This window comes from Beta vulgaris, chromosome 7 (genome assembly GCF_026745355.1).
Source record: "Beta vulgaris subsp. vulgaris cultivar EL10 chromosome 7, EL10.2, whole genome shotgun sequence".
Taxonomy (NCBI): domain Eukaryota; kingdom Viridiplantae; phylum Streptophyta; class Magnoliopsida; order Caryophyllales; family Amaranthaceae; genus Beta; species Beta vulgaris.
The window spans coordinates 3,587,511-3,610,141 of record NC_079208.1 but is presented as its reverse complement, the minus strand read 5'-3'; the positions used below and the strand labels follow the sequence as shown (position 1 = coordinate 3,610,141).

General features: G+C 33.9%; 3 protein-coding genes across 3 annotated transcripts; 1 reads left to right on the top strand and 2 right to left on the bottom strand.

Moving 5' to 3' along the window:
* Positions 1 to 918: 918 nt before the first annotated feature.
* On the bottom strand, positions 919 to 4,449 carry LOC104898308 (peptidyl-prolyl cis-trans isomerase CYP18-2). The gene is made up of 6 exons (XM_010685364.4): positions 4,254 to 4,449; positions 4,046 to 4,141; positions 3,890 to 3,951; positions 2,117 to 2,250; positions 1,493 to 1,577; positions 919 to 1,130 (listed from the first exon to the last, which is right to left on the bottom strand). The coding sequence occupies exons 1-6, from the start codon at positions 4,323 to 4,325 to the stop codon at positions 1,085 to 1,087; spliced, it is 495 nt and encodes a 164-aa protein (XP_010683666.1). The 5' UTR covers positions 4,326 to 4,449; the 3' UTR covers positions 919 to 1,084.
* Positions 4,450 to 7,198: 2,749 nt separating this feature from the next.
* On the top strand, positions 7,199 to 9,461 carry LOC104898307 (casparian strip membrane protein 2). Its single transcript, XM_010685363.4, has 3 exons — positions 7,199 to 7,800; positions 8,513 to 8,636; positions 8,998 to 9,461. Exons 1-3 carry the CDS (start codon positions 7,283 to 7,285, stop codon positions 9,211 to 9,213), a joined length of 858 nt encoding a protein of 285 aa, XP_010683665.2. The 5' UTR covers positions 7,199 to 7,282; the 3' UTR covers positions 9,214 to 9,461.
* A 4,214-nt stretch (positions 9,462 to 13,675) lies between these two features.
* LOC104898427 (jasmonate-induced oxygenase 4) lies at positions 13,676 to 19,331 on the bottom strand. The gene is made up of 4 exons (XM_010685513.2): positions 18,980 to 19,331; positions 17,280 to 17,518; positions 15,053 to 15,386; positions 13,676 to 14,031 (listed from the first exon to the last, which is right to left on the bottom strand). Exons 1-4 carry the CDS (start codon positions 19,328 to 19,330, stop codon positions 13,789 to 13,791), a joined length of 1,167 nt encoding a protein of 388 aa, XP_010683815.2. The 5' UTR covers position 19,331; the 3' UTR covers positions 13,676 to 13,788.
* Between the last annotated feature and the right edge of the window lie 3,300 nt (positions 19,332 to 22,631).

Genomic DNA, 22,631 nt, shown 5'->3' with positions numbered 1-22,631 from the left:
ATACTTGTGAATGGTTTCTAATTTTACCGTAATGACATTATTCTTCACCTCTAGTCTAAGAAAAATGGTTATGACTTATAGTACCTAATCAAGTCGAGGTCATCTAATTTTTTCTAGTTGTTTTTCTGAATCAAGTCAAAGGGCCTCAAAAGTTCAGATCAAGTCGAAAGGCTATAGAACAAAGTTGTCAGTATGAACGATATAGAACTTGGGCAAGTCTCATGTGTTCCTACATCACTCTAACAATGAAATGATCACTTTTGAAACAAATGACAATGATCGCGAATGAGGTCGTGAGATTATATCCACCTGTGATATGTATCGGATGATCCACAAACCAATCAAAGGTGGGGATATTTTGCTACCACGAGGGGTACAAATCTTAGTACAAACAACACTAGTTCATTACCTTACAATGGGGTAAGGATGCCGCATAGTTCAGCCCTGACAGACTTTCTGAAGGTGTAGCTAAAGTGAATGTGATCAAATTCACACATGCTTCTTGGGTGCGGTCCATGAATAAGTATCTGAGCTGAACTTGCCATGCTTGAAGTGAAGATGGCTTTCGCTATGATCTTAGAAGATTACTCATTTGAGCTGTCGCCGTTTTTCTCTAATGTGCCCTCTTCATTACGAATCTTCAATCTCAAAATGGCAACCCCATGATCTTACGTAAAATATAAAACCATCAGATACTTGTATTCTACTTTTTAGTATAATAATTCATGCAAATGTGTGTTCGTGTTCAGTTGCTCATCATTTTCAGCTTGTTTCCTATATCACACTACTGTGTCATACTATTACATGAAACGTCCAATAATTTCTTTAATTCTTTGCATCAAATAGTCATCTTTATCCCTTTTTCTTTTCTTTTGAGGAAATGTTCATCTTAATATAGTTATCCATGTCCTGTTGTCATATTCAAACAACAAAGTATTTCTTGAAGATACCAAACAGAGTAATATGTTGTCAGGATTACTTGTATGATAAACTCATGACATGTATTCGAGTTTCAGTCATTACTGACCAACATGTTAGACAATTACTACAGTGAGCAGAGATGCCTTGTTGATAGATTCCATGATCAATCCTTGACTGTTGTCTTCAGTATCTTGACATCATGAATAGGTCTGCAAGGGCACAATATATATGATAAGCCATCACAACATAGCAAGAACGGTCTAAGGGAAATCAAGCCGGGTTTAACTGGTTTGGGGTTTTAACTATCGAAAGAGGCTCGGATCATGCCTTAAGAGAGTTCCAGTGCAACTACCCTAAATAGATGGACTGCATCAATCAGGATTGCGTAAATACGTAAATATGCAGTGTCTTATACCTGATGTTTCCCCTTCCTCCATATTACTAGAATAACAAAGCTATTGAACCTATAAATTTTACATGCAAACCCCCTCAATAGATCAGGCAGTGTTCACTTATTCAATGTCTTTAGCCATGAAAATCGACTAATTCCAACATTAAAGTCATGCTTTACCTATCAGTGTTGTCTGTCTGGACACTACCAAGCCTTTTAATGATCTCCATTCCCTTACAAACCCTTCCAAATATTGTGTGCTTTCCTGGAAAAAACCATTTCAAAATATCCATCAAACAGTATCAGAAAGTTCTAATACAGATTCAACATAAGGCAAAGCATTGAATTCTTCAACAGAGTATTGCAATGAGAAAACAAAGATCATCAGAAATAAATATTACAGAAGGAACAGAGATGAGAAATTTACAGCAAAAGAGCCATGCAATTTGCCCTCTGCAAACTATAGTTAATTACAACAGAGTAAAGATGAACCCTATTCCAGAAAAATCAACCACACAAAAATTTACTATTATGTCCAATTGGTCCAAAAACTATATATTTGGGTGCCTATTTGAGATCTACAGTTTACAGCTGAAACCACAGTTGGCATGTGCCCGAAAAGAAAATGTTTCCAAGTATGATGTACCAATAAATTACACAATAAAGCATAACAAAGATCAATCCCAAAGTATGATATAGAAATATATCACCTCAACTGTCAATAAGATACAGGAAAGATTTGGCCACAGACTTCAAACAAAATAAACTAATTCTAACGAAGAGGAGATAGGATGTCATCATTACCATCAAGAGAGGGGGTGGGTGCCAGAGATATAAAGAACTGGCTTCCATTTGTATTAGGACCTGCATTTGCCATGGATAAAATGCCAGCACCAGTATGCTTCAGCTTTGAATCTATCTCATCTTCGAAGTGTTTACTGCAGTACACCATAAAAGGAATAGCTATAATTGGATGGTATCTGCTAAACTAAAAAGCTAATAGAAGTCCCCTAAAAAAAACGTTAATATAAGTACTACTCAATCTGTCCCATTGAAATCTTCCCATTTGGAAAGAGCATGAGCTGCGATGAGAATTAAGAAAAATGACAACCCAAATAACCAAATCCAATTTAACCTGCAGAAATTATTTTCCAAGCATTTACAAATTACCCTAAGACAAATTCGTCTGGTATTTTATCTGATGTGAACAATAGAACATACTTGCTCCCCCCCCCCCCCCCAACCCCAAGTTCTAATTTTGCAAGTGATTATGTTTAACTAATAGTAAACAAGTCACATTTTTCTTGATTACTTTGCTAACCCCCCCCCCCCCCCCTTCTCTTGAGTCTAGGCCTCCAGGAATTATGAGTGAAGCTCCATTAGCACCATATGTACATATCAAGTTCTTATAAGGTGAATCAGGTGGCATCCAAGGTCAATAAGGTGACAACTGGATTCTTATTTAGCCAGCAGAAATGACTTCTTCCCAACTGATGCGTTGTAAGCTACCCTAAGAGAAGATCATTTGGTTTTCATGCTGTGTAACTATAAGATGGGCCGCAGCAGTATAATTCTTCGGTTTGTAATGATTTTACTTTTAACCAAAAGTAAACCACTTCCACTAACATGTCCTTAAACTACGAATTTGTAAAGTTTTACTTGTCATCTATAACACAAACTACTGCCATGTCATATTTTTCTTTTTTTGGGTGTTGTTAACGGTAAATTATCAAAGTCCAGTATCAAACTAACAAATGTTATTTTTGAGTACCCAAACTGGAACTTTTTAAAGATCAGTACCCAAACTGAAACAAAAGGCAAAGTTGAGTACCCTATTGTGTACTTAACTTGAAATACGTAGACCAAACCAAAGCTACAGTGGGATTTCATACTTAACAACTGTACTAACTACATAGCCTAAATCAAAGTTCCATCTAGGTAATAAGTCCCTGTATGCAAGTTCGCCGTGGAAATCAAGGATAGGTAGCTGGCAACACGACTGTTTCTACCACCTGTTGTAACTTTGTTGTTCTTTGATCTAATCAAAGAGGGTCCCCAAGCCCATTCTTGCCTCTCTAGTTTGTACTCACCAGGAAATCATAAAGGTGTTACCGCAACAGCAAGTCATCATGCCTTGGTATTATGGTATTACCTGCCAAATAACAATCTCAAAAGCAATAATAACCCCCACATTATCACAAGCTCCCACACCACAACTTATCCTAGCATTTCGCAAACGAGCAGGACCATTAACCATTCCATACACTGTTGCTACAATCAAGATATTTATGTTACCACATTCGAATGAACTGCATACCCTACACAGTAGACAACACACAAACTCCACCAAGCCATTGGTCCCAAAGGAAACCCACATATAACTCTCCTTTCTTCTACAAACTAATACTTCCCACCTTATATCAAGTCCAATCTTCACTGTTGCACTTTGATAATGAAATCAAACCCATTTTCGTCTTTTCAAGCAATTAAAAACCCATCAAATCAAAATTCAAGAATTACACACACACAAAAAAATAGTTCAAAGAATAAATATTACTTGAGAAAAAAGGGCATTACCCATATATGGATTCACCACCTCTTCCAGTTCCAGTAGGATCTCCTCCTTGCACTATAAAATCCTGCTCCAATTAACATTAATTACAATTCAACCCACCAAATAAATAAAATGCTCAAATTAAAAGCAGCAGAAAAAAAGAATGGGGGTAATTTTACTTTAATAATGCGATGAAATTTGACGTTGTCATAATATCCTCGACGAGAAAGCTCCAAAAAATTTCGGCATGTTCTTGGTGCATGTTTATAGTACAGCTAAAACAAAATCAAAGTTCTCGACTTTAGTAAAAAAATATTAGGAAAAAATAACAAAGACCCAATAAAATTAAGATGGAAATAAAGTAAGATGAGTAATAAGAAAGTAAACCTCAACGGTGAAAGGGCCCATGGAAGTCTCTAGTGTCACCTCCGGCGGTCCACCATCGGCGCTTGCCCACATCTTTTGTTTGTTTGTTTGTGTAATTTACGGTGGGAACTGGGAAAGGAGTAGAGTTGAAGAGAGGAAGTGAGAGTGGGAAAGAAAAGATTTGAGGAATTTCTTTTTGATGTCTGTGTTTAGGTTGGTATTGGATTGGATTTGATTTGATTGATGTGGTACTTTTGGGTTTGGGTTGAGCCCTAGGGGCCAGGGCCAATCCGATGGGATTGTTAAACATCGCCTCAAAATTAATTAAAATCGTCATGATTTCATCAAATATTTTCAATTTTATCCTTCTTTTTCTTTCTTTTGTTTTCGAGTTTCGACAACCACCACCTACATTCCCATAACTACCACCGAAACGACGCACACTACCACGAGCAAGCCGGGAAAAAAATATTTTTTTTTGGCACCATCGCATAAACATCCTGGTCAGACGTTTCCACTATGGCAGAAATGTCAAGCCGGACGTTTCCGTGTGGTGGTTGTTGGGATTGGGGGGTGGAGGGAGGTGGGAATGGTGACAGGAGGTGGTTGGTGGTGGGGTGTGGTGGTTTAGGGAGAAAGAAATAAAATGTTATAAAGTAATTTTAACTTTTTTGGAGAGCTGTTTTAAGTAAATTTGGGCGATGAATAGAAGTTCAGATCCGATCTTATTCCTCGCGTTGTTTCTTTGATTAGGATCAAATAGATGGTAATACTAACATCTGTTTCTAAATAATTGGAATGATTTAATTTTCACGCTTGTCAACGCACAACTTTAATTATTAATTTCTCTAATTATGTATTTGTAAAAGTTATAAAGGAATGAACATGGGAGTATACAGTAGCAACCGAAGACCAAAGAAGAGAAACTACCAAAGATGGAAGAGATATACACACACGCACACCTACAGACGCGAGTACGCACACACAGAGAGTGATTTAACAACAAACACAAAAGAATTGCTTCTAGTTTCTTAATTTTTCTTTTAGTCCTTTAGCCCATTCATTGGGTTGAACATAACCTATATTGATGAATAATAATGTACTAATAGCATAACATAGCATGGCATATGGAGTTCATCTTTAGTAGCATACTTTCGTAATGAAGATACTTTCCTTCGCAAATGTACTCATCCATTTAGCTTGATTTATTTCTGAACTTCTATTCATTGTCCCAGAAGTATTTAAAATTGCCCCAAAAAGAGTTGAAATTACATCTCTAATCTTTTCCTTCTTTTTCCCTAAACCACCCCCACGCACCACCACCCACCTCACTCCACCACATTCCACCTCCTGCCACCTCCACCCACCTCCACCCCAACCATTGCCACAGCCACCCACCAGCCACCTGGAAAAAGTTGAAGTTTTTTAGGACGATGACGGTGAACGTTTGGCCTAGAAGTTTGCTCCATGGGGTGAACGTGTAGCCTGGACGTTCGCTCCATGGGGCAAACGTTCAGGCCAAACGTTCGTCCCATGGAGCGAATGATCAGGCCAGACGTTCTCCCATCTTCCAAAAAAAAATCCGCCTACTTCCAGGTGGGTGGTGGAGGAGGTGGCGGGTGGCAATGGGGAGGTAGGTGATGGCGGGTGGTTGTAGGGGGTGGCAGGTGGTGGTGGGTGGTGTGGAAAAGAGGAAGGGTAAAATAGTTTATAAAAATAAATTTGGGGCGATTTTGAGGCGATATTTAACCATGCATGTACTCCTTCAGTATAAAAATGCATCAAATGGTTAATGATATAGCAGTATCTATCCCCCTTTTAGGGTTTTCTTTAACTAATCAATCAGTATTATGGTAATAATTATAAGTTTATAAGTTATAACTATAGATTGTACGTACATTAATGAGGTATGGGACTGGTAATCTCGAAGGACATGCCCCTGATAAGGCGCTAATCACATGTAACACATTTGTTTGCTTGCAATTCTGCATAAACAAGTTAGTCATGGGCATGTTATCATAAACCGGTGAGAGTATGACGATTGAAAATCAGGCTATAACTAATTTTACTAGTAGAATACGTAGTGGTATAATTTTTTGCTACTATCACAAATTAGGGGGTTAATCTATATAAGTTAGGGTCGTCTAATAGGGCGTGCAAAGTGACTAATAGCACAATGCCCCACTTTTTAGAAAGCCAAAAAGTTGTACATCAAATATTTGTTTTAGTCATATTGTTCAGTTTAATTTTGTTAAAAATATTTTAGTGATGATAATTTTATAAAATACATTATTTAAATTTTTACAATTTATGCATAATATTTTAAAATCTAAAGCCCAATTTTATAATTAATACAAGGGCCTAAAATTTTTAAGACGGCCTTTATGATAAAAGTTAATATGTTTGCCTTATCTTGCATTATGTCCATGGGAAGGAAGAGGAAAAAGGAATGAATCAACACCAAGAAGTAGTTCTACAAAATTTAAAATTAAGTTTCTTTTACAAGCTTTGTGATATCTTAGTGCCTTCACAACTCCACTATCATGTTTCTTTTAGTAATTTTGACCCTTTTAAGCAACTATTGTTGTTAACCAAAAGTACTTATCATTAGCATGCCTTTTTTTCATTGTTATACACACTCATCCAAAGTCAGACATACTTCCTTGTCTTTTGATGGATTAGGAAAGAAAGTAAGCATATTCTTGCCTAGTTGATCGATTTGCAAGAATGATTGATGTATATATTGTAATATTACTCCTACTGCAGAAGCCTTTTACAACTTCTAATGTTAGTCAACTCAATAATAAAATATGATACATAATATAAACAGTCAACCTACTACCCTATGACTTATATTTAGTTGTCAAAGCACATAAAATCAGATTACCCAATCCATTCATTCACCTATATTTTTATACTATAAAGTTGCATAAATCATCTAAACCAATATACTTTGTAAACATTCTTTAATTTATGACCAAACTAAACTACTACTTCTTAGCAAATACGTAACAACTCCACCATGATGAACCTCTGGCCCCCCTATATGCATGCATGAAGAACAAAAACACCCTCATATTATTATTTCTCTCCTAACCCTATATATGTCTCATACAACACCCACCATTTTCACAACACTCTTAATCATCATCTATCTCTTACAATCTTCTCCCTCATTGTCTTTCCTCTCATTCTTCCTGTCTGTTTACCTCCTCAACACCGCCTCCTCGACCGCGAAAACCACCAACAAGAAGAAGATGGCCAAGAACGGAGAGCACTACTCGACTCTTGAGGTGGAAGGTGAAAGTAGCGGCGCACGCGATCAGGCGAAGGGGAAGACTCCAATCATGGAAGCGCCGTTGATCGGAAAAGTTGTGGCTCGGGAGAACAGCAACGATGGAGCTGGGGTGAAGAGAGGAGTTGGTGTTATTGATTTTGTTGTGAGATTGATTGCTCTTGCTACAGCTCTTGCTGCTACTGTTGTCATGGGAACTACTGATCAAACTCTCCCTTTCTTCACTCAGTTCTTCCAGTTTCGTGCTAGATATTATGATCTACCTACTTTCACGTAAGGATTTCTTTTTTTCTTTTCATAGCTTAATGATAGTCATTGCCGTATGAAATAATTGTCTTGTTTGATTCTCATGGGTTTCACTCTTCGATGCACTACTCTAATCATTAATATATTAGATAATATAGAATAGAATATTTTATCAAACTTTAATTTATAAATTAAGATAAAATCTGTAAATGTAACAATTTTGACTTTTGTACTTGTTAACTTTGATCATGTCATGTTCATAAGATTAAAAAAATAAACTAAGAGTTACTAAGCCAATAATATTTTACATAACGATATCTTTTAAGGATTATACTATATGTAGCCCTTAGGGTTGTATATAAGACATAAATACACTACTTAAAATGGAAATAAGTTGTGAATTTACGGAAAAATTTTGCATCAACCGCTATCATAAATGATTAATTAATGCAACTTATTTTCATTTTTAACTTCTTATATACAGCCCTTAGGACTGCATATAGCTTTTTCCATCTTTTAGTATTCAAAGAGGGTAAAAGTCGAATTGTAACATATTGTTTAGAAAAAGAGGAAATACAAAAAAATATCAAATAAGCATAAAGTGATCAAAAGAAAAAGGTCGACAACTTATTTAACATTCTTTTATAGAATTTTTGGATCCACCATTGCAAGTATCCATTAGTATATCATGTAGTATTAATGGTATTGAGATCATTAACTAATCAGCATATTTTTACAGGTATTTCGTGATAGCTAATGCGATTGTAGCAGCATATTTGGTCCTCTCAATGCCATTCTCTATTGTGACAATTGTTAGGCCACTTGCTGCAGGGCCAAGGCTTATCCTAGTTATTTTTGACACAGTAAGCTTCAAATCCTATCAATTTCCTTTTACATGTACACTTTGATTGATTTCAAATAGCATTGCATCAACAAATTATGCTCCCTCAGTTTTTTTAGGTAACATATTGACTTTTGACACTATTTATAGGGTTATGTTATATGCAGCCCTTAGGGTTGCATATAAAACATAAATACACTACTTAAAATGGAAATGAGTTGTGAATTTATGGAAAATTTTTGCATCAACCGATGTAATAAATGATTAATTAATACAACTTATTTTCATTTTTAGCTTCTTATATACCGCCTTTAGGGCTGCATATAGTTTTCCCATATTATAATTGCAAGATCATTTTTAATGGTACGTGTTATACTATGTAGATCGCATTGACGTTGACAATCTCTGCTGCTGCTGCGGGTGCTGCTATAGTATCATTGGCTCACAAAGGAAACACAAACACAAATTGGATTGCAATTTGTCAACAGTTCGACAATTTTTGCCAAAGATCTAGTGGAGCTGTTGTAGCATCATTTATCACCGCAGTTTTGTTGATTTTAGTGGTTATTCTCTCTACAGTAGCTCTTAAAAGCCACTAAAAAAATTGGAATTTGGAATTTGGATAGTATGTAATGGTTGTTTTTGCTTTTTATTGGTGTTGTTATTTTAGACTTGTTAGTGAGTCAGTGTAATCACTAATGTGAGCGAGTCATTTGTGTTGGGAAAAGTTGTACATTAATGGGGGATTTCTAAAGGTTGAATTGTATGCATGATGATGAGTTTGTGTCATTTCTAATCTTGTTGTAGTATCGTGTAAGTAATTGAAGCTATGTGATTGTTTTGCCTATCTTTGTGTCCTTTTCTCTATTTCCCCTACTTTTTCATCTTAATTGAGCCTAAAATGCTCGGGGATTTGGTGACTTGTGGTGGAATATATAACACAAATATAAGGGGTTGATAACTTGATATAAGTCTTCAAAACTTCTCCCTTCTTCAAACCTTTTTTAAAGGTTTTGACAAATGTCTTTTTTGGTCATACATCTTTCTGTACAAAGATAATGTAAAACTTTTAGGTATTTGAATGTGTAAGTAATTGCATCTATGGATAGTTAGCAGGGACGGATCTAGAATTTTGAAATTGAGGGATCCTAACTAAATCAAGCAAATATACAATATAATACACAAATGATAAGTTGATGAGTTTTGACCAAAACTTTATATTATTCGAGTCATTTATTAGAAATACCTTCATCATATCGATATTTATTTTCATACTATCTCCAATTTATTGTATTGACTATTGAAGTTAATGTTGTGGGCCAAGGTAAGTAGAATGATAAGGTAAATATAATAGTAAACAATTGGTAGGACGATTCTAAAAAAATAGAAAAAAAAGTGCGTAAACTAATAAGGGACAACCCAAAAAGGAAAATGGGAGAATTAATTGTTATATTACAAAAAAGAAGGTTAAAATTAGAGCCAAAATCTTCAAAAATAATAGAATGAAAAGAAAAGGTGTTAAAATAGAAAAGGAAAAGAACAAGTAAGAAGTATAAAGTAATATAGCAAATCAAAGGTCATCAAATAGAGAAGAAACAAAATGAAAAAGAAAGGTGGAAATGGTCTCCAGGGAATAGAACCCGCGCTGAGGTTGGTAGGTAGTTGACCACTAGAGCAACTCGCAATTGTGGTATAACAAGGCGAATACCGAATTTAAACAATAGTCTTTTTTACGTTAATAAATATAAAGGAAGCTGTTTTTTTTTGGTGGGACCTGGACCACCTAGGACCTTTAATAGATCTGCTTCTGATAGTTAGAATGGCTCATGACTTGATCTAGAAAAATTGGGTATTCGTAAATCTACTCGCTTTTTCCGGGTCGGGTCATACATACTTGGAATGGAGTGCAAACCTGAATTACTCATTTATTATTGATTGTAAAATCTATACAAATATATTAAAAGGAGTGCGAAAACAAAAAGCTGTGCCACGTGGAGCTCTCCCTAGGGAATTTTAGTTCATGTAATCCACGTACAATAAAAAACTAAAAAATTGCATAGTATAGGGTTTGATCTTGAGACCTCAATAACATATACTAAAGTTCTAACCACTAGGCTAAGTTGTATTTAGTGTTATTATCATAAAGTATTACATTAATAAATGAAATTTTTTCTTACCCGGGGCATTGCCCGGACTAATAACTAGTTCACTAACTAAATGACTGCCAAATTCCCTCACAACTCCCAGAGGTGAAATTCACTCACTAACTCCACAAATGTAATGAATCAATGGTTCAATACTCAACTAGTATTTAGGCCCGAACGATCTCTCGGGTCCGTTAAAATAACAAATATGCTATTATTCTTAAATTTCATAATTTATTTGGTCACTTTTCAAATTTTATGTTCATTAAGAAACTGAAAATTTTACGTCATGGCGTGATAAGTAAAAAAATATAAAAGGTTTAAGTTTGAAAATAGTAGCTTAAGCGGTAAGAGAATATGACATCAATAGTCTCTTGTTAGTTACGTCATAAGAGTGTTAGAGATGTATATACTTGTTTAAGTCTTTTTAGTTAAGTATATTGATTATAAGAGTTTATCATATTTTATTTCAAACATTAGACAATAAAGTCATAGTGTAGTGATGGTTAAACTTTTACTTTTCATTTCAAAAGTCACGTGTTCAAGACCTTGCAATTACACAATATTTATATTCTTTAAATTGAGGAGTATACCTAGACATAAAGTGTTGGCATTAGAAGTTTGATGAGAGTGCCATGTGGCACATAAACTTTCTTAGGCACGGCTTTTAATATATTTGTATAGATAATTACTCCCTCTTTTTTTTATCGTTCTCACTTAGAATCTTGATACTATTCATATTTAGAGAGAATCTTCTCAATTTTTTTCAATTTATAAGAAAAAATATAATCATGTGGGGTCTTGTTTGATTCGTCTTAATTAGTACATTATTAATATTCAATCATTATAATTTTTACTAATATATAATGAAATATATTTAAGTTCAAAATTTCTGCATTGGGAGATGTGCACCGGAAAGTGAGAAAGATAAAAAAAACAGAGTGAGTACTACAGAAAAAAGAATTAAGGTTCTTTTCTTTTGGATTCAACTGGGCTAAACTGAACTGAACTAAAATAATAATAATAATGATAATAATAATAATAATAATAATAATAATAATAATAATAATAATAATAATTAATATCAATAATAATAATAATAATAATTGAAGTGAAATAATAATAATAATAATAATAATAATTGAAGTGAAATAATAATAATAATAATAATTGAAGTGAAAATAACAATAATAATAATTGAATTAAATTAAAGTAAAGTAAATTGAACAAAAAATAAGTTCAAAAGAATAGGAGCTAAGTAAAAAATTGGAGGGAAGTTTAGATGCTACAATTGCAAAAGTGGTCAATAAGAGAAAGCCGTGTGTCGCTGGGTGCTTGGGTTAGTAATTTTAAAGACAGCTGGAGAAAAAATCTCAAAAACAAAACAAAATTGTCACTATAGGACTCTTCGTGCATTGGGTTGGTGGCTTGTACAGTTTGAAATGTAATCCAAATTTCAAACCAAAATGGTAATACTTCCTCCAATTCGTTTTAAATGTAACAAATGAATATTTTAAATCTAATAAATAATACCCATTTGTTGCTTTTAAAATGAAACTGAGAAAGTATGTGCTTTGACATCTTTCCAATCATAACTGCACCGTACTTTAGCCCAAAGCAATCCAAATTGCATCACGTTAAACGGGTTGGTGCGGTGCAATTTAACCATTTTTCCATCCGTAATACGAGTTTTGTGATCTAAGAATTAAGACATTTTTTCCCGCGATAGGAACAAATTATATGTGAAAGACCTAAAAGAAGGAAATGAACCCTAACCTCATCTAATCAATGACTTTTGTCTAATGTATTAAAAAAATAAGAAATAGATAGACTTTATTTTCTTAGAAAAAAAATTCATCTAAATATATAGTTTTGTGGATTGCTTGAAATCATAAACCAACCCACAATTTAGAAATCGCAAACAAACCTAAACCGCAAAAAATTGGGTTGAATTGCGGTTTGGTGCAGTCCATAACACACTCTGAACAACCCTAGCTAGAAATGCAGGTACTTGTTTCAATTTAAAACTCGGCCCGTTACCCGACCAGCTCACGCATATCTCTTGTGTTGGCTACCCGAGCCCACTAAAAAAATCAAATACATTAGTCGATTTGTTTGGATGCGAGTCAGTAAGTGGATTTGTTTGCGGGTCTAAATTACTATACGGATGGACATTGATCAGGTCTCAATTTGGGGCGGGTCGATCCAGGCCCAGACCCCTAAATTTTGATTTGGACTTAGACCTGCCTAAGACCCACAGGGTCTTAAAAATCCGAATTTGTACCTAGATCCAATATGTTTGGCGGGTCCCTAGTCCAAAATGAGTCCAAAATAGATCGCAAGCTTATTAGGTTTTTGTCATTGTTTTCTTAACTCGCAATCTATTTACTCCCGTATTTTTAGTCATTAAAATGATAAAGAGCAAAATAATAGTTTCTTCATGCCAAATACTTGACATGATACTTTTCCACTATCCACACACTCTTTTTTGAGTGTTTTTTTTGTGAATTATATGTAAGGCAATGCATAATCATGTATGATCTTTTTAGACTCGTCTCGACTTATACTTTTATAATATTAATTTTTTTATAATTTTTACTTATAGAAAAATAGAATTATTTATGATTTAAAATATGCACCTTTCGCAAAATTTGGATGGTGATTGCGCAAGTATATTAAGACTAATCCGTTAATAGGATCTCCAAAGAAAAGGTTGTACACTTGTACTTATCGTTAGACTGATTCTGATCTCCCATGTTAGTCTGTTAGGTTCAATACTACATGTCTACATTACCAAAAGAGTGAAAAAAACTAGACTTCGTAATATGCATGGAAACTTTTTGGAAAAGATAATTCACAGCATTAATTTGACAAGCAAACAATATAAATCTTAGGTACATTACACACACAGGTAGATTTAATCTCATCTACATTATTGACATATGTGACTGTTTAATCTCTACACACTAAATAGATTTAAATGGTTTATCAACATGAAAATTTAAGCTGAAAACAAATTGAACCAAATATCTAGTAATTATTTTTCACAAAATTAATTTGCCTTTTTCCTGAAGAGATGTACTGAAAGTAAACTTGGCCATAGTCTTTGAGCCTCTTATATAATTGGGGCCTTTCATCAGTTACCAGTTCTTTAAGTGGCCCAATCTCTTTATCTGGGTTTGGTAGGGGAAGCATAGCTAAAGAGATCCGATCATATTTTGGGTTTATGACCACTTTGTGCGTCGGACTTTTAAAGATACCATTACTTGCTATCTGCAATACAAAGTTTACAAAAATTAATCATATATTCACACCAATATACACTTGGAATTTTGTAATAATCTTGCAATAAAAATATGATATACAAATAAAGACTTAATGGTCGAATATGTTTGCAAACATGAAAAAAGAAATGTTGCGCTTATTTAGAGGTAGAAGTATGATATACTATGTGTTTCGCTAGTTTCTATAAGAAAACATGCGAAGAAGCTAAAACTACGAACTATTGAGTTGTTTAGTTGACTAAAATATAGAAAAAGTTGTTATTCATGAGTAATTCCACTTCCCATTTAAAAATACAAGTTTGTGGTGAAACTGGTTCGCACTAATTTATTATGAAACCAAACTGACTATATTATATAAAAATTGACTAAGATATGCAAATACTAATTATACAAGATTATATCATATTAAAAAATGACTTTATCAAATAAAAACTAATTATATCTGATAAAAATTGATTATATTCGACATATGCTACACAATAAAATATTGTGCACCGGATCGATTTAAGCGAGGAGTTGCCGAGCTACTCATCACAAGGTAATTGAAACTTCCTATGTGAAGTAATCAATTAAACAACTTTTTTGACATAATGTGATTTGGAACTATGTGGGAGAAATTTATTCGAGAGATCAGATTTTGCTTTCTATTCAACTCTATCTAAAAAATTTGTAAAAGGAGAAGAATGCAGTGATAATCATGCTAAGATTTTAGAGGTGATCAACATGAGCCTCAACTAAATGGGCGGGTTTTGGACGCAATTTTTCGGCCTTCAAGGCGACTAGAATATGAAAATTTAGGCTAATTTTATTTGGCCCTACCTGACAATGTCCCGAAAAGCTTGTATGGCTTGGCTTGGCCCAATTTAGCGGATTTTGGCACGGAACATTCCACCTAAGACTTTGTCCTGGGTGATTATTTTTGGCCAAAACCCAATCCGGCCCGTGATCACCTCTATAAGACCTTAAGACAATATTAGAGTAATGTGCTATATATATGCGATAATTATCACCTCAATCAGATCACCAACATGAATGACAATGGCTTCAGGGATGATAGGAACCCTAAACCATCGGTTGTCTTTTAAGATTCGAAGCCCTTCCACCTCTTTGTCTTGCAAGAGAATGGTGATTACAGTTCCATCTCCATGCGGTTTTAGCCCAATAACTTGATCTGGGCTCGGACATCGAGGATAAAAATTGAACCTTGCATGTAACGTATCTTCTTCATCATTTCCCCATAGTTCAAAGAAGCTCTTTTCTTCTATATTCAAGGAGCGCGCCATAGCTTTTAGAATTGTCTCAAGTAATATCATTGTCTTGATTGAATATTCCTGTAAAGTTATCCTATAACCAACCAATAATAATTCATTTGGTAATAGTAAAAGAATATAACCAACCAACAATTCATTAATTTGGCAATAGTAAAAGAAAACAAAAATCAACTTTAGTCTTGTTTTATAACTCCTACGTTTTCTTGGATGATTCATTTTAACTTTTCATTCTATTCACATATATATATTTTTTAAAACCAAGGATGTCTTGGCCTAGTGGTTAAGATTGAGGTGCTGTGAACGATAGGTCACAGGTTCGAATCCCCCCTCCCCTTCTTTGTACTTTGTACCGCCTTCGTGGCTCATATGGACCAAAAAACATATATTCTTTTTGATAAGTTGCGAGTCATCAGTTTATTTATAGTAAACATAATGGAAGAGGCCTCTAAACTCAAAGTAGGGTATTCCCCCACTAGGTTAGCGAAATTTTAATAGTGCTTAAGCACACCCTAAAGAGGGGACCCCTTCCATTTAGAATTACATCCATGTCACATACATAAGGAACTTTTCCTATACTATGAAATAAAGCCTGCTGAAATGAAACAAAAAAGTGAAAAAATGAATGAAACTATGAGTTGATTACTGGTTAGCTGAAATAAGAGAGATATCCCCAGGCCCAATAAACTGCAGCCACTGAGAGGCTTATATTCATGCTATGAAAGTATTCCAAATCTTCAAAAAAATCCCCTCCATGCGCAGACATCAATGGAGTCAACCTCCCCACTGCACCACTTCACGGCTTTTTAATTATTACAGCCACGCCAAAAATTCATCAGATCTCATCAGCCCTTGCTTAGCTCTTGTTTTGTACAACCACGGGCCTTAGGATGTGAAAAACAGAAAAAATAGGCCAAGTAAACGTCAAGAAGCTCAAAAGGCCAACTATGATTATTTTGCACACTTGAGCTTGGATTTTTGGTGGTTTTACATTATTAAATTATTGCATGTTTGAACTCTCCCAATACTTGTTGCATTCATTTTGGCCAATTGAGTCTTGCTTAGTTTCTTAGGGTTAGTCATACTAGGATGACAAGAAATTGTGACTTGGTCTTGATTATTAGTTGGCTTCGGACTATTGCCAAGTGCATATAAAGCATGATGCATCCTTTTTTAAACTGCGTTATTTTATTATTTTTAGAGTCTATAATTTTTAAAAACTATTGTTATTTGCTTCCTTAAATTTTGCAACTAAATATTCCTTTTTCAAACTTAAATTTAAAAGGTATATGTTCTTTTACCTTAAGTATAAATGCTCATTTACTATATGTTATTTTCATTATAATATTTGTTCTTTTATAAATATAAATTTACACGTTCTTTAATTTTAAGTCGTGTGTTCTTTTTTAAAGAAGAAAAGTTGTTGAAAAAAATTTATGTTCTTTTATATAAATGGTATGTTCTTTTTTGGTGCACAATGAGCATTGTGCACCCTAATGCATAATCCACGCTTTGCTTCGGACTTTAATTCACCTCGGATATGTTGGTGTAGAACAAAAGTTCATACTAGATGCTAATTACTCGTGTATTAAGAGATTGTTGGAGTTATTAGGGAATTGAAGTTATTGTTCCATTATGTAGTGTTCGATCATGTACTAATCCCCATTATTTTTAATGCTCACTTGTCTAATCTCTTGATGAATTGTGTTGGAACCCCCGTCCCCCTAACATCTTTTCTTATTTGAAATCCCGTTATATGTGCATTTTCTTAAGGTTTTAGTTAATAAACTTGGTCCTTAGCTTAGTAAAACAATATTCTTGTCTGTCTTCGACTTAACTTGCAACGATTAGCAATATTGGTGTTTACCTAGCTAGTCTATGTAGATCTGAATTTCGATCCTTACTTATCAATATCATACAACTTAATCTAATGATAGATAGGTGCAGTTTGATTTAGGTCGTGATTTACCTGAATTTCTCAGGCTTTCCTGGCCAATATCCAAGCTTGCAAAAAGGATAAACTTGAAGATGCAGCTTGTCATTCCAATTGAAACTCCCTTCTCTGATCGTGTTGTCATTTCCATACCCTTCGAGACTATTCCCTTTGGAGGAGTACTTTTCTTTCTCCTCTAGTGGTAGTGTGAAGAATTTCTTGCCCATTTCTTGTACCTCATCAAGCAATGTGCTTGGCATACCATGATTCACTAGCTAAATTCCATAACAAAAGAGTAAATTAAAATAAATAAGAAAATAAAAAATGAAATTGGTTAGAATGAGCTTTTTATCAAACTGAAAAGTTCACGAGAGTAAATAAAGCGTCTATTACATTCATGTCACTCTCTTATAAAAATTGGAGTACTTAAGATTATACTTTCTTAAATCTAGTCTATTACATTATTCCAAAATAAAAATTAAAGGGACAGAATACACATGTCACTCTCTTATTAAATAGTTATCTGCCAAAATCATGCATGTATAACATATATTTTGGGAACGAAACAGAATATCTAATAATAATAAAAGTTATCGTGGTTTAATAGAAAAACATAAATAATCTTCTTAATATTATACTATTACAGAAACAACTTTTGTTAAGATTTTGAATTAATCATGAAGAATTTAAATCGAAATATTTGAATTTGATTCATAAAAAATATTTTTCCAAAAATTATATAGGTCGAGCTAAAGAATGAAAATTAAGGTGAACGGGACAGATCCAAAATCGATCAAAAACCTAATGTCGAGATTGATGCGCACAAATATAGTGCAATATAAGGTCGATGTAACATAAAATTAGTGTTTTCCAGACTAATATAGTTTTTTTTCTAATCAAATTCAATAGTACTTATATATTTTACTTTAGGTCATTATTACCTAATTCGCTATCTAATTCGCCTTTTGAATTCGCCAATTCGTCCAAAATGAACCAAAACCGATCATAATTCGCTTTTCTCAATTCGCAGGGGAATTAGGGAATCATGTAACACTCCTTTGGTAGACAAGTTGAATAACTCAGTTGGACCTAACCTCTAAAGGATCCTTTGATCTATCCTTTTGATTGGTCGAGCCCTTAAAAGTAAGGAGACGATAAATGAATTCACACCCTCAAAATCTCAATATTAGAATTTGATCGCTTTGATTTCTACCCATAAAATTCAACCTTAACAACTAAATCAAGTACTATCCATATATAACATAGTAGATTATACTACCTCTGTTTCTTAATAAGTGCAGCACTTTTCTTATTTGGAATAGTCACAATAATAAGTGCAACCAAGCTCAAAATGGTAAAAAAAGCTCAATATTATTACAAATATGCAACCAAAAAGCAAGAGGGGACCACAACTTTTGTGTTTCATCACTTGAATTACTCTACACTATTGTGGACCCAACTTTCTCTCTCTACATTCTTTGGTATTCCCCCACTTTCTCTATATTGCACTTATTAAGAAACGGAGGAAGTACGAGTCTGTCTTGTAACTTGTATGGATATATATTATTTCTAAACAATCCACCAGCTTATGAAACTTTGTTTTGGGTACTAGTCAAACACATAATTAAGAACTTGTATTATTAGTGAAGTCATGGCTACATATTCATTAAAGATAAAATATGGAAAAGATCTAGGAGGTAACAATTAACATTCATCTTGGAATTAAAGAGCAAAACCTGAGCACATCCCCATGAGCTGAGAGCAGAACGAAGCTTAGTAAGCTCTTCAGGTGATGATGATGATGATGATGATGATGATGATAGGAGAGAGAAATCGATTGTCAAATCGTCCATCAAAGGAACAAAGCCATCACCAACTTCATATTCATCCTTTGGCTGTATGTAATTTTCCGGCACAACACCGCTTCGGAGTATTTCTTGCACCGGCTTCAGGGTAGATGACTTCATTTCAGCCATCTTTTTAGCTATGTTGATGCAAATATATTTGGTTTTATAGATGATAGAAATGATAAGAAAGTAATTAAGTAGGACGAGTGTACTACGCATAACGCATGCTGCATCATGCATGCAAAAAAGACGTAAGAAATGAGCTGATATAATTTGGCAGATCTCCGGATGCATGCAGAGCGACAATGAGATAAGTGATATACGTGATGCATGCATTGATTATGGAGTTGGTAATTGAAGGTAAAGTACTAATCATTATCAAAGGTATACAAACTATACACAGATAAGACGAACACATATATATGCGGAGAGTTAGTATGATTAGGTTATAATGATAATACTAGTGTATATACTAATACTACTATATAGTAAGAAACAGATGAATAATGTGGCACCCTTTGGCTCATTCCAAGATTGCTTAAAATACGAACTACCTTAAGCAAAGGGTTTTATCATTTTAATTTTTACATGTCATTATTTTTCTGTTACTGACGAAAGTGATAGGAACTATGATTGTGAAAGAACACAATGACACATATACAATACACTTGAATTATTCCCAAGACTCGATCATACAATGATATATTTTGGTATGATGAAAGTTTGGTGTACCCTTTGGACTTAAACTTAGTCTAATTTAATCTCAATAAAATTTGGTTTTCATCTTCCAATCCAAATCCAAATTAATCAGAATTTGGTCTAAACCAATCCAATTTGAATTTTCAGATACTGGATTGGATCTAATTCAAAATATCCAAATTTTAAACTCTATTCTTTTAGTAAAATAATCAAGCACAAGTATCGTTAGATAACAGAAGTAATTCATATAATCCCATAAAAATTCAGTACTAACAACTAAAAATTCATACAAACCGGTTTAGCTTATGTTTCTGGTTTGCTGTTTTAGTTGTATGGTGTTGTGATTAGTATAGGCTGTATTTGGTGGCTCTTGAAAGGTTTTTGGTAATCTACTTATGTTTTAACCAAAAAAAATAAATTCTTACAAACTTATCAATTTTATTGAAAACACTTAAATTGAATCCCATATATACAAATATACTATATAGGGCTCATTGGTTATTTGATTATATATTTGGATCCAATCACTCAATCAAAATCAATCCAAAAATCTAAATTTTGAGAAAAACTCAATCCAAATAAAGTTTTGGTCCTATCTGAATTACCATTTCGATTTGAATCGGATTTCAGTTTGTATACAATCAAATAACTTTCACCCCTACATGTTGATATCATTGTATTCTAACTTACCAAAAGAAAAAGAAAAAGTAAAACATAATGACACTGACTCACAAAGTTACAAATCACACAAATTATACAAATTCATATCTAGTAATTAATTTTGACGTAATTAATCTGCCTTTCCTCAGCACCCATGTGTTTAAAGTAAATTTGGCTATAATCATTAAACCTATTAAACAATTGGGGCCGGTCCTCGGTGATCAATTCCTCAAGTGGCCCAATCACCTTTTCTGCATTTGGAACAGGTAGCATTGCTATAGATGTTCGGTCATATTGTGGGTCTATAACCACTTTGTGGGTTGGAGTCTTAAATATGCCATTACTTGCAAATAAGTCATATAGAATCAAACACTAGTAGATTCGCTTCAAAACAAAAGAAAAAATCATAGAAATGATATTCAAATCTTGGCTCTGTCATCCTTACATGAACAATGTTGAAATTTATTGACAACATGTTTAGTTGCTTGAAAAAAAATCATAGAAATTTACAAATGCTAATAGAAACGTCAATTATGATTCAAATTTACAGATATAAAGATTCAAACAAGATTAGAATGTATTCTCTTTGTTGTTTTTTTCTTTCTAACTTGGAATCTTGATACTATTTATATTTAAAAAGAATATTCTTAATTATTCTCAATTTATAAGAAAAATATAGTCATGTGAAATTTTGTTTGATTCGTCTCAATTAATACTTTATTAATATTCAGTCGTTATAATTTATATACTAATATATAATGAAATATATGTAATGAAAAATTCTAGTAGATCCAAATAATCTTTAGTTCCACCTAGTAAAGAAAAAATATTTAAAGTCCAAATCCCTATTTGAGTATAAACCCTCCCAAACAGTTTCATGGCAATGAAAAAACTTAATGAAACTAAGATCAAACTTCACTAAAGGACTTCAATGGAAAGTGGGAAATGAAAAAAACTATTATATTTTGGAAAGACAATTGGCTTTTCCCAACCCGCTAACAAATATAACCCCGACATATAACAACCCCAAGCAAAAGTAGAGGAGTTCTTCCTTCAAAATAAAACCGAGAATATCCAAGCTCTCGCAAATTACCTCACAGGACAAATAGTCCAAACAATTAGTAACACCACTATCCCAACGAATGATATCCTAGATAAAATATTTTGGAGAATCATAGTGAGGGAGTTTTCTACCGAATCAGCGACGCTCCTTATTCAAGGAATATCACCCGAAAACATCCAAAAATGCTCCTTTAGGTGGATATGGAAGATCCATATTCCTCCCAAGGTCAGTAACTTTATCTGAAAAATTTGCAATGATGGTCTCTCGACTAAGAAACGCCTCTTCCGAAGCCATGTTGCAGTCCCCCTACCTTGTTTATTCTGCAACCACCACATAAAAACAACTCATCATCTTCTCCTAGATTGCCCATTTTCGAAAGATTTAAGTCCATCTCTCAATTCTATAACTGGCCGACAATCCAGGAGAATTTAACTCTAGAAGAAGATATGACTTAAATATTAAATTTGATACGAGAAAAAAGTACTTTGAAAGATCTTCAAAAACTCATGATAGGTTGGTGGTTCATTTGGTTTTTTCGCAACAAGGTATGCTTCAATGAAGAGTCAATTAACATAAAAAATGTGTTAATGGTTGTTTAAAAGCTTCTATGAAGCTTGGACTAGTAATAGCAGCAAAGAAATATGTGTGAGGGAATGATGTGCAATAAGACCCGTCGGACTTCCCAGCTCAATCCTCGCCAAGTTGCGTGGACGCCGCCCAATGAGGGCTGGTATAAGTTAATTCTTTTTTGGTAATTAAGAGTAATATTAAGCCCAAAACCACAATACACCTAAAGGTTGGGAGAAAGTTCTCAACAACCCTCTCATTTACTGCCCAGTTTAATCACCATGCTTCAAACTAACACCTATCAACATCTCTAATCTTATGGCCCATAATTTGTACAATCCTATGTTTAACTATGTATTTAATCTCCTGTACAGTGTGATAAGTAGTGTGAATTACATTTTCCCAATAAGCTCTATATCTGTTCTTCCAGATCAAATAAACCATAGCAGCTATAGTAGCCAAAACAACCTGGCGCTTGAATTTAGACCCTCTGAAACGCCCTCTGATCCATCTGCTCATATGAAGAATGTTCCTCCCATTCCAGAAAATCCC